General features: G+C 36.3%; 1 protein-coding gene across 1 annotated transcript in view; it reads left to right on the plus strand.

Moving 5' to 3' along the window:
* Positions 1 to 6547, plus strand: part of SWAP70 (switching B cell complex subunit SWAP70) — a 32437-nt gene extending 25890 nt beyond the window's left edge. Inside the window, exons 8-12 of the mRNA XM_070957478.1 lie at positions 994 to 1101; positions 1270 to 1436; positions 3378 to 3576; positions 4380 to 4476; positions 6218 to 6547. Coding sequence (XP_070813579.1) covers positions 994 to 1101; positions 1270 to 1436; positions 3378 to 3576; positions 4380 to 4476; positions 6218 to 6327 — 681 coding nt within the window. The 3' untranslated portion in view covers positions 6328 to 6547. The remainder of the gene's footprint in view (positions 1 to 993; positions 1102 to 1269; positions 1437 to 3377; positions 3577 to 4379; positions 4477 to 6217) is intronic.
* The last annotated feature ends 6841 nt before the right edge of the window (positions 6548 to 13388 follow it).

Here is a 13388-nt window from a genome sequence, read left to right on the forward strand (position 1 = left end):
GAGAATTAGGAACCTATAGTGGTGCTACTGTAAGCATTAAATGTTGCACAAGTGCTCCTTTATACTATTTCCTTGTTTTCGTTTAACTAAACCATTCAGAAACTTCTAATTAGGCGTGCCTCAAAATACATGGGGATTACTTTACTAGAGAAATTCAGTTCCCAAATTTCTCATACTTCTTGTGGAACAAAATACTGTAGTTTACTTACTTTGACAGAGTAAATTTGTGCTAGAAGAAACAGGTTTTGCATGAGTTTTGAACATTGACTGTGCTATTTTTGGAAATGCTTATCTTATCTCCAGCTCTACAGAAACATATGTAGAGTTTAATCTTTCACCAACTTTTTATTGTTTATGCACCATTTGAGAGCTGATAGTGATTGATCTTTTCAGAATGTTTTACACAAAACCTCAGGGGAGACTTGGAGGTCCTTCCTTCCTTAACTCTTTCTTGATGCACATAATTCCTTTCTTTTTAATTGTGTGTGTGTGTGTGTGTGTGTGTGTGTGTGTGTACACGTGTATATATATATATATATATATATATATATATATATATATATATATATAGGTCTTTGGTTATTCGGGTCTTCTCCCACGTAAAATTGAAGGTTTCTTGGCGACGTTTCGACGAAGTCTCATTCGTCATCTTCAGGCTGGTGTTCTCGGCTTCGTGCTTCCAGGAGCAATGGTTGCTGGAAGCACGAAGCCGAGAACACCAGCCTGAAGATGACGAATGAGACTTCGTTGAAACGTCGCCAAGAAACCTTCAATTTTACGTGGGAGAAGACCCGAATAACCAAAGACCTACATACAAACACCCGCGAAAACCTGAGAAAACAAATATATATATATATATATATATATAAATTTTTGCTTTTATGAAAAAATGTAAGAAGTATGTTTATAGGTGCATACTGAATAGTTGATCTGTACTTTCATGTGTACATTAACTGGAAACAGATGCTAATTGTTTTTCTTTCTTTGGCCCAGCAACTAGAAGAGGCAGCCGCTCGAGCGTCAGAAGAAGAGACAAAACGTCTGCAGACTCAAGTAGAATTACAAGATCGATTCAGTCTTGAACTGGAGAGAGAAAAAATGGTACGTCAGCAAAAGAATGGGCTAACTCTGACGTGGTTTCTTTAATGATATATTTACAGCATGTACATGTTTGGACAAAAAGGAAAAGCTGCAAACTTTCTTCTTCTCTCTTATGGAAATAGGCAGCACTGCTTTTCCCGAAGCATTCATTCATTTCTTGTTTTCTAGGTAAGACAGCAAATGGAAGAACAGGTTGCTCAGAAATCATCTGAGCTTGAGCAGTACTTACTGAGAGTCAAAGAACTTGAGGAAATGTATAATCAGCTACAGGAAGCTTTGGAGGATGAGAAACAAGCCCGTCAAGATGAGGAAACTGTCAGGAGACTTCAAGCCAGGTCAGAGTATAATTTGATAGAATTGGATGCTAAAGCTGGCAGTCATTTATGTTCCAGAAGGAAGGATGGCAGAGACTATAGAAACTGTAGACTCCCTAAATAACCTAACTATCATTGCAATAGTGGCGGATATCTGTAGCTTGGGTGTAGGATGAGAGTGAAGTTTCGTTTTCCGAACTTGTGGGTTGGTTTCCGAACATTTTGTTCGGAAATGTTCAGAAACCAACCCACAAACTGGGAGAACGAACCTTCACCCCTGAATATCATTCTTACATTTAAAAAGAATTCTCTGTCCTTGAATCATTCTGAAGGATTGTTTCCCTCTTTCTGCTTCTCAGAATATTACAGTACCACAGAGATGTAAACAAAATATGTCATGTGGAGTTGTTTGTAGACTGAAAAGTAAGTTGAAGCAAATGTATGAAGCACATTTAACTGAAGTATTGGTAGTCCTTGATTTATGACTCTTCATTTAACCATGGTTCAAAGTTACAACAGCCTTGGAAAAGGGCTTACCACCCATCCTCGAAGTTATGAATATCTTATCTCCTCCATGTTCACATGATCATAATTCAGATGCTTGGCATCTAACTTGCATTTATGACAGTCGCAGAATCATATGGTCCAGGGGTGGGTTCTAAAAATTTTTACTACCAGTTCGGTGGGCGTGGCTTATTTTGTGGGCATGGCTTGGTGGGGGGGTAATGTGATTGGGTGGGTGTGGCCAATTTTTTTTTATTTTACTTTTAAAAGCATTTTTTCTACAACCTTAAGAGGTTGCGAAAAAAAAATGCTTTTAGGAGCCTCTGACCATCAGGCAACTCAGCTGGGATCGCCAGAGGCTTTTAAAGGCATTTTTCCCCCCTACAACCTCTTTGGCCGAAGAGGTTGCAGAAAAAAATGCTTTCAGAAGTCTCTGACGATCCCAGCTGAGCTGCATGATCATCAGAGGCTTTTTTTTTAACTTTTAAAAGCATTTTTTCCACCGAAGAGGTTGTAGAAAAAATGCTTTTAAAAGTAAAAAAAAAAAAGGCCTCTGATGAGGTGGGTGGGGTAAGCGACCGGCGACCGGGCCGGGGACCGGTTCTGGGGCGTGGCCAGCAAAGTTATTACCAGTTCTCCGAACTACTACAAATTTTTACTACCAGTTCTTGCGAACTGGTGCGAACTGGGAGCAACCCACCATTGATATGGTCACAATTGTGATTTATGAACTTCCCAGATGACCTCTGACAAGCAAAGTCAATTGGGGAAGCTGAATTCATTTAACCGCATGATTTGCTTAATGACCACGGCAAACCTCATAAAGTTGGGTCCAGTTGCATAATGACTTGGTTTATGACCACATTGTTTAGCAACCAAACTTCTGGTCCCATCTGTGGTCATAAGAACTATATGCAGATCAGGGGTGAAATGCTACCGGTTCGCACCGGTTCAGGTGAACCGGTAGTAAAAAAACGCTACCAGTTTAAATGAACCGGTATTTCCAACGATCAGCTGTGCCGCGCGATTTACATTCACTAGAAAGCAGGAAATCCTGCTTTCTAGCGAATCTAAATCGCGCGGCATAGCTATTCCCCCCCTCGCTGTTTTACTTACCTTCTTAAGCCTCCTTTTTCCATGCAAAGCACGCACTACTCATACGCACACAGTTTGTGTTTGGTGCGCACTGCATATGCGCGCTCAGGGAACTGGTGGCAAATCTCGGAGGAATTCACCACTGATGCAAATGCTAAATGGGGTAATGAAAAAGGAAAAACCATACCATATATGTGGGATGCTTTCATTTCTGAATGTGGTATCTTGATGGACTTGAAGCACGAAAACGAGCAATTTCCATGGAACTGTTTTAGGTTATGTTTTCTTAACTATTCAATTCATGTGAGAAAGGCATACATGTTGTGTCAGTCCTGAATTAATAGTTACTTAATTTTTTTTTAGACTGCTAGAAGAAGAGACAACGAAAAGAGCAGATTTGGAAAAGTGGCACTTAGAGCAGCAACAGGCCATTCAGGTGACTGAGGCAGAAAAGCAAGAGTTGGAAAACCAGAGGAAAATGAAGGAACATGCTCTACAGGTCGCCATGCAGCAGTTGGAAGAATTGGAATTAGAGAGGAAGCAAGCCTTTGAACAATATGAGGTGAGCTAGTGTAACCTTCCTAGGATTATACAAAGTATACGCAGGGACACTTTGCAAAATATATTAATATGCCTGAAGCATTCTTCCTCGAAGGGTGAAGGCAATTGTATTCCTCAGAAGGCTCAGTGTGGATGCTGTAAAACTTTCCCAACTCATCTCCATAAGCATGTGTGCACAACAGCTTGTCGTCAGTCACCTAAATGTGTTCAAGTGTTGGTAACAGGGCTATCTAAGTCATTTGATTTATACCGTCTTTAAGACACAAGACTGCAGAGTCTTTGACCACTTCACAGAGTTGAATCATTTCTTATTGGGCATTTATGTTTGTACAGTATACACAGACATAATAATAGACTTCAACTGAAAATTATCTATGAAGAATTACCAGGATAAAATATTGTACCAGTTTGGTACAATAATAAAATGAGCAGTGATGGATCAAAGATAATTGTAACTCAAAGCCATATCAGGGATAGATTTAGGAAGTTGATAAAACTTGGAAAAGTTATCTTTGCTAAGAAACCATGCCTATAGGGATACACAGCATAGTTATGTCCTGGTAACTTATGGGTAACTTAGCGGCAGCTAAGATTGGCTTTGGACACTGTGAATACATGCTTTACAAATGTTTGCAACTGTATAGTCCTTCATGTGCTGACCTTGGCTTGATCCCTGCCCACATCCAGTTAAAGTCCAGCCTTTTGTAATCTTATGGATTACAAAGGTGTTCTTTTTGTGCTGTTTTGAGAATCTCTGTTGAAAAAAAATGTTTCTGTATAATGTTGGTGTTAATTCTGTTTCAGGAGGTAAAGAAGAAATTGGAAGTAGCAGCAAGCAAAACTAAAAGTTGGAAAGATAGAGTAGCTCATCATGAGGGATTAATTCGATTGATTGAACCAGGTAGGAAACAACCCTTTATTTTGTGAATCAGTATTCATGCTGTTATTTTTATCTTAAATAACCCATTATGATTTCCAAGAAGTCTGAATATTAATGAGTCAGCCTAGGCTGCACTTCCCGTTTAGTGTGTCCTATTGTCTGGAGAAACATAGCTGAACCAAATTCCGAGTAGAAGAAAGGAAGTCAATGCAAACACTGCCAGCTGAGGTTTTTAGGTGCCTTCAAGTCAAATTTCTCATTAGCCTCATCATGACATAAAGCTCTGTTGGCCTTTGCTCTTGAGGTTTATTTACAACATTTACGTTATATTGATTATTCTGCCTTTATTTATTATTGTCCAATTATAAGTGCTCTATAAGAGATGCATTTATGTTGTATACAGGATAGAATAATGTATATAGGTCTATCTCCTTTCCCCTTTATGGAAGCTGAACTTCTGAAGGATATTTCTTATGGTTTATCTTGAAATAACAATGAAGTTCAGTTTCAGGTTTTTAATGGAATTCAACCAAGCAAATATGTGTTAATCAACCACTGAGTTAATCTACTGTATAAAGAATATAAGCTTCTGGTTTAACAGGAAATTTTCAGTCAAGGGAATTATGTTATTGTAGATGGCATTGAATTGCAATGTGAACATTATTGTCTGTAATTATAATTTATCAGAAAAGATAATGAAATGCTCTTCAGAGCAGCTTTGATATGTCACCACTACTAAATGTTTTAGTAGTTGTTTTAAATTTAAATTAAGGTGCTGAGAATAAATACTTTCCATAGGGTAGATCACAATGTGAAATTGAAAATGGACAGCATGAAAACATTGTATTGACAGTGACTTATCATAACATAGAAAGCTGATCAATCAAAAGATATTTTTATATCCAGAAGATAGCTGAGCAATCAATTTAGATATGTCACTGATATGTATTTTTGCATTCAACATGATTCATGGGTTCCCAAGTGGCCTCAGTGGTACCAGCTAGCTAACTTTACCAATGGCTCAACAACCATTCTTCCTGAGCAAGATAGTCTAGCTACATTTTTAAAACTATTTGATTATACTATTGTAATGATTTATATATGAGTGTCTCTGAAGGTTTCTTGGAACCCTCACTTGATGCAGATAACACCATCAAAGGTTTAACCTGCATAGGCAGACTTTGAATGAGGTATATTTAATGTCTAATTGAAGCTGTTAGTTTTGCTTGCAGAGCCTTAAATGACATGGAATTCCAAATATGAAGGCTTCTCTGTCCCTACTTGTGTCACAGGAACTTTAGAAGGAAGTCATCTCAGTTAAACTTTATTAAGGAAAGTGCATTATATAGTAAAGGAGAGAGAGGAGTCAAGCTAGACATACTTCTTTTGGTGGTGCTTTTGATTTTAATTCTCAAACTTCCATAGTAATAAAATTGGTAGCAGCAGTATGATATTTTTGGTACCAAGTCAAAATGTATTAATTTGAAAATTCAGGTGTCCCTGAACCATTTCATTAATATTATTTGGTTTATTTATAATATATTCATTTTATTGGTTTATTTCAAACCATTTTGTTATACATAAGGATGTATATTTAAATAAAAATATTTTTATTTAAATGCTTTTGATTGGGCGCATTTTTAATATATTTTCCTCAGCTATATTCTCACATGACCAATCATAAGGCAAAGTTAGAACTAGATTTTGACGCAAGTAATAAATTAGGTTTAAATTACTAAATCTAAAATATTATGTCTTATAGGTTCCAAAAATTCCTATTTGATTACTAATTGGGGACCGGCGGCCTTCACTGAAGCTGAACTTGAGCAAAGAGAGAAGAGTTGGAAAGGGAAAAGGGGCACTTCTGATTAGCAAACGTGGCTGAAATACAATTGGTGGCCGCATAGAGCAGAAATTTGATAATTAAATAAAATATTGTTATACCAATTTATTGCTTATACTTCACACTAGCTCAAGATACTTAAAAAAATTTGAATACAAAATACAAGTTCTACCGCACGACATGAATTATAACAGAATTTCTGAGAGAGCTAAATAAAAGTTTACATAAACTGTCTGAATAATTTGTGCGGTTTATGAAAATGTGAATGTTGTAATTTGAAGTGTGTTCTTTTGAAATTTGGAATTGGACAAGTTGAATGAACTAGAACACATTGGGAATATAGTGAGCTTTTTTTACACATATTGTTAACCTAAGTTGATTAGAAAACGATGAATTTACCTACTTACTTTTATAACTGGGGCAATAAAAGCTTATGTGAACAGTAGGAAGATTGTTATCCTTGGTAAATCCAGGCCAAAGATACATGGAGAAACAGCAATTTGGACCAATTTGTCAGTGTATTAGTGGCACAGTGTATTAGTGTGTGAGTGAAATACTTTCCCCATATAAATACAGAATATATTCTCAAGTAAATAATCCTGTAGTTTGAAAGGGAGAAAAAGAAAGAAAAATTGAACACCTCACAGCCTCCTTTTGATTTTTTTATCATTATACACTAATAGCCTGAAGACAACAGATAGCTGAATATCATTTTTGATTTTGTTGAGAGATGGTTAGCATCCTGATCCAGAAATTTATAGTCTAATCTTGGCCATATGAACATATTTCTTTTGTGAAAATATGCATAGGGTTATCCATAGTGTCAACCAATTGATTACAACCGATTCAAATTAAGTCTATCCTTGCTCACTAAATTTCCTTGATTTCGTATATAGTCCAAATACAACTAATAATTGCTAAATTATTTTGCAGGTAAATGTAGCATTAATATATTAGACTTAAAAGTAATGAAGTGTATTATCAGTTGATTCTCTGTAGCTCAATTATTTCCGAAATAAAATATTACTTGGAAAAAGATAAGCTAATCAATTGTGGAAGTCATTAGGAGAATAATGCAAATGCTGTCAAATAAGTGCCCATTCATTTAATTAAAAATTATGGAACTCTCATATAAGTTGAGTTGAAATTAGGAAAATGTGCAGCATGAATAATATTGACTGAGTTGGAAATTTCAAAATTTGGGCCTTTTTAAGAGAAAAAGCTATTTGGTAAAAGATAGGTAGGCAAAACTCATCTCAAACATCCCAAACTTCCCAGGAGGAAGAAATCTTGGATTATTTGTTTTTGTTTTTAAACTGTGTTGTGGTTTTATTAGTGAGATTTGGTGGGGGTTTTTTTTTGGTAAAAATTGTGTAGGAAGGTAAGATACGAAACAGTGAAATAACTTTCAAAATAAGAAATGAGCAACTATAGATGAATTACAATAGTATTAGCTTCTTTGTGTAGTTTCTTTTTTTAGGAGTGATATTGCATCAGTTCACGGAACTGCCTTGATTCTGGTCACTTGAAGCAATGATACCACTTTATATCAATGGAAAAACTATTGGCTTAGCTTTGGAGTCTCCACAAAGAATGGAAATAGGCCACTTCACATTGATGGAAATAATTTCTGTATATGCAAAATTAGCCTGTCAGAATTGACATCTGGAAGTTGGACTTTTTTATGGAGCTACATCAAAGGGAGGCATCATTGAAGGTCATCAAAGTGAAGCATCAAATTGAGGCTTTGTACAAATCTTCATTTTTATTTTGTTGTGTTTTTGTAACTGAAAAGTGTTTATAAAATAACTTCAACCTGTTTAATGAGTATTGTAGTTTAATACTAAGTTTTCTTAAATGTGTAGTTACTGTACAGTAATCATGACTTTTTATGCTGTTGATATATAAACATTGTAGTTGGATAAGAACCAACAATGCTGTACTAGGAGTGTTGTATTCTGGTACATCCTGAGAAACCAGTTGAGATATATTTATAATATCAAAACTACCAAATTATTACTGTTAATTTACATTAGTTAAGCTATTTGTTGTGCTAATTACTGTTGGACCAAATTAAGAAACTGCCAGTTTTTCATGTGTTCCATTTTGTTTTTGCTTTAGTATTTGTTAAAATAAATAAGAAAACTTTAGTATTTGAACATTTATTCCATCTTATGTTGGCTTTGGACAGAATGGGTTATTAAATGCAAATTTAAATATTTTTTTTCCTGTTACAGCCACGCTTTCTCTTTCTTTATGATACTTAATATTCTTGCAGGAAAGGGATGCCTGACAGCATAGGCTAATATGCTGTTTCCCCCAAAATAAGACATCCCCTGATAATAAGCCCAATCAGACTTTTGAACACATGGCAATAAGCTCTTATTTCAGGATTCAAAAAAATATAAGACAGGGTCTTATTTTTGGGGAAACACGGTACTCGGCAGGAAAATATTTATTTTTGATGATGCCTTTTTCTACAGCTTTTGGTAAAAGTAAGTTGTATGACTTACGAAGCCATTATAGAGTTTAACACTTCCCCTTTCTTGCTTAAACCCCTACCAAATATCCTCCTAACGATAACCCCCCCCCAAAAAAAAACAAAGGGGGGGAAATCAGCTTTAAAAAGTATGCCTTTTGGAGTAACTTCTCTACTGTGAATAACTCAGCCCTGTATACTATGGATTCCCATGATCTCAGTCCTTAATTCACAGAGGCGTTTTGTGGAGAATGATATCAGGTAGATGGAAAACGTATGAAAACTATGCGAGGAGACGGGTTTTTTTGTCATTATTATGGTTGTGATTTACAGAGATTCTTCCTTCCCCACAACCACCTAGACCGAAGTCAGCAACCTGTAGCTCTGGAGCCAAATGTGGCTCTTTCACCCCTCTGCTGTGGCTCCCTGTCACTCAAAATATGCAGGACAACCACCAATGTGTGACACCTGCCGGCATGCGATTTATTGAGTTTTTCAACCCCAATAGGCCAACCATGGATAAATCCAAGAAAAGTTTAAGAAGAAAACAACATTTAATTCAACGACATATGCTAGCTTTGTGGCCGCTCAAGAAATAGTCAGGCATGGGAAGGGTTTTGTGGCTCCCGGAGTTTTCTTTTCTGTGGGAAACAGGTCCAAATGGCTCTTTTGAGTGTTTAAGATTGCAGACCCCTGACCTAGACTTTGGTCAAATGTCTTAATTCTTCTGAGCAGCGAAATGCTCATTAACAGAGCATATTCTTTGTAGTTGGAACATAGCGAAATGATTTCAGGAAATGGATCTGTAGTTAAAACTGCCATGTGTTGAAGATAAGCCTGAGCTAGAGTACCATTCTCACTCAATTTTAGGCCAATTTTATGATAGGGCTCAACACTCTCACCCTTCAAATTCGCAGGGCCTTTAGCTCCATTTGATTTTATTGTTCCATTTGTCCTACTTTTAATCAAATAAGATTTGCTGAGCTCAATGTGAGTCATCTTGATTATGTCTTACTCAGAAAGGGGATGTGGCTCTTTAGTGAGCCCTTTCGGCGTGTCAGTTCTACAAAAATCACATCAAATGACCTCATGCTTTGCTAGGTATTGTGTGTATTAGTTCATTCTACCACAAATTTGAGTCTATTTTATATATTTGTAGAATATATATATATATATATGACTTTACTGCCCCCTAGTGGTGTTTTCTAAAGTGGACCGCACAGACCAAAATTTACAATTGAAACACGTCAGTGGAATGCTATCTAGTAGAATTAATACATGAGGGAATCACTTGAAACAACTCTTTGACATAGAATCGGTTTTCTAAGCATGAAAAAGATGGGGTTGAAAAACAAGAGATTCTTTATTAGACCTCCTTATGCATATGATTATTTTATTGATTTGCTTTTACAATCTAAGTGCCGGTATTATAATTTTCAAAAGAAATGGAATAAGAATACCACAAGAAGAAAACTTTAAAAGAATAACAAATGATATATATACTATACCATTTGTTAGTCTTTTAAATTTTAGATACTATAAAGATTTAATGAATTGTCAAAATATCTGAGATAAGCCACAAATCTAAAATATGCTGCCAATATATTCTAATATACAATTAGAAGCTTGAAGTACTGTAAGACATAACTAGTTTCTAAATAAATCATGTATCTGTTGAACTTTAAAAATATTTGGTTAAAATAATTAAAATCAATAAGAGGAAAAAACTATAGGTAGTCCTCGAGTTATGACTACAATTGAGCCCAAAATATCTGTTGCTAAGTGAGACAATTGTTAACTGAATTTTGATGCATTTTTCGACCTTTCCTGCCACAATTGTTAAGTGAATCTCTGAAATTATTAGGTTATTAATGGTTGTTAATTGAATCTGGCTTCCCCACTGACTTTGCTTGTCAGAAGGTTGCAACTGTCAGGTATTAATCACTTGCCAAATATCTGAATTTTAATCACATGACCACGGGGATCGTGCAATAGTCACAAGTCTGAAAAATGGTCATAAATCACATTTTTTCAGTGCTGTTGTAACTTTGAGCGCTTACTAAATACTGTAAATAGTTGTAAGTTGAGGACTACCTGTATGGATAATATGGATAAATGAACAAAGTACTGCAGATAATGTGTGTGTAGATTATTTTTCAAAATATAAACTCTCAAATTCAAATTTTAGCACAATTCCATGTACAGAATTGCAGTTGTAACTACAATTGGAATTAAAAGTTTAATTCCAAATAATATTGTATTATATATCAAACTTACTTTTGAAATATGAAGTTATTCTAGACATTGAAGCATCTTCCCACAATTTGGTTAACCATTCTTCCATAGAGAGGATCAAAGATCTTTTCCAATAAAAAACATATAACCTTTGCAGTTGTTAACATATATACCAGTTCAGCACACTTTGAAAAAAAAAATGTATGATTTAGTGAAGCTTATTCAGGATGAATTGGAATTGTGAGTGTGAAAATAGCATTATGCCTTCCTTGAATTTACCAATTTCATAAATACCATTAGTAATCCAAAAGCTCCTCAGCTCTTCCACAGTAGCATATTGAGTGCCCTTTGACCAGAGAGATCCATCATCTGGGACTATATTGTTAATTACTTTATATTATCTACGTTGTTTTCTTGATAAAATACAAGAGTGGTTTATCCTTGTCTTCTGCATACATGAAATGATGCCTTTGCCATTGTCAGTAAAACAATGAACTGCCTCCAGCATCTTCCTATATTGCTGTTGACTAATTTAGGTGCGTAGTTGATTTATTTGGGCAGCTAGGATGACCTTCATACCTTGGTTGACCCTGCAGAGATTACAGGTAGTCCTTGATTTACAACAATTTACTTAGTGACCTCTTGAAGTTACAATGGCACTGAAAAAAAGTGACATGACCATTTTTCAGACTTATGATTGTTGCAGCATCCCCACAGTCACGTGATTTACATTCGGATGCTTGACAACTGACTCACATTTATGACGGTTGCAGTGTCCTTGGGTCACGTGATCACCTTTTACAACCTTCTTGACACGCGAAGTCAATGGGGAAACCAGATTCACTTAACAACCGGAAGCCATATTAGGTCGGAAGCTTCAATGCTGCCACCTCCTCGTGTGTGGGAAAGTAGGAGGGAGGATTTAGGAGAGGGGGTTAGTAGACATAATAGCATTCTTCCTGCCGGCCAAGGTCAGGGCGATCCAGCATCTGGAGAAGGAGTGGTCAGGGGCTCGATTGAGATGGAACGGACGTTGATTGGAGCATGTGATTGACTGGGGGGGAAGGGGATGGTTTTGGGAGCTTTGACTTACTGAAGGAAAACCCGGGCTTTTCAAATTCAGGTTTTCCCAGACGTGCCAGTTTGCCTATTCTAGTAAAAAGAACTTTGGAAAAATGTTTGTTCCGCGTCTTTACTTGGAGTTGGGGTTTTTCTGGAACGCTGACACGGGATACTAATTTAACAACTGCAGCGATTCACTTAACAAATGTGGTAAGAAAAATTGTAAAGTGGGGCAAAGCTCACTTAACAAATTTCTCAGCAACATAAATTTTCGTTGTAAGTTGAGGACTACCAGTATATACTTTTGACATACCGTCCCACCATCTTTCATCACCCCTCTTAGGAACACCCTCTGCTCCACAATGAGGCACCGTAGCAGGACTTGGATATCTATGTAAGGCAGTTTTACTAAAATATTTTAAAGGTTTATGTTAAACTCTAAATGGAAAAACTAAAAATGCAATTCTATATGAATGTCTACTTAAACAACAACATCAATAAATCTATACAATCAAATGATAATTTGGCATAGGACTGGGTGAAATTCTGTTTCAGACTAGTTCTGACATAATTCTTCAGATAATCTTGCTTTAAGAAGATTACAAATTTATGTGGTAAATCACAGGAATTGTTTTTCAGTGGTTTAATTCTGGGAAATAATAATAGAAGTAGTCATACCTGAATATCATCCTGTTGTGTACTTGAGGATAATAAGCTAAAGCATTTAGGAGAAAGAACCAGTTTGGTGTAGCAGTTAAAGGCACTAGGTTAAAATAATGAGAGATTCCTAGGCTGGAATTAGCTATGAGGCCAGCTGAATTACTTTGGGCAGTCACTCTTCAATCCTAGGAGGCGACAATGGGAAAAAAATGCTTCTGAAAATGTTGCCAAGTAAACGGCAGGGACTTTTTGTCCAAGCAGCTACTAAAAATCAAGATTGACTAATGGGGGAAAAAAAAGATTAAAGGTAGCATGCATGACTGCAACTTTGGCCTCATCCAGACAAAAGAGTGAATCATCTTTAGTTTAAATAAGACCTGGAAATATCAGGCAAGCCTCTTGCCAAGAATGAAGGGTCAGAATTGCTAAAATTGCTCTTTTGTGTAGGTGGCATCATATATTGATTGTACCTGTGTATGTGTGAGACCCAATCCTCAGGATTTGAGGGGGGGAGAGAAATTATTTGGAAATTTCACCTCTGCCTATTTTATTGATGTTGCCACATCATTACCACAAATCCAGAGGCTCTTGGGTTTGTATCAGTGGTGGGTTGCCCCCGGTTCGGACCGGTTCACAAGAACCGATAATAAAACC

This window comes from Pituophis catenifer, unplaced genomic scaffold (assembly GCF_029215685.1).
Source record: "Pituophis catenifer annectens isolate HBS135680 unplaced genomic scaffold, rPitCat1.0.hap2 SCAF_1, whole genome shotgun sequence".
Classification (NCBI taxonomy): Eukaryota; Metazoa; Chordata; class Lepidosauria; order Squamata; family Colubridae; genus Pituophis; species Pituophis catenifer.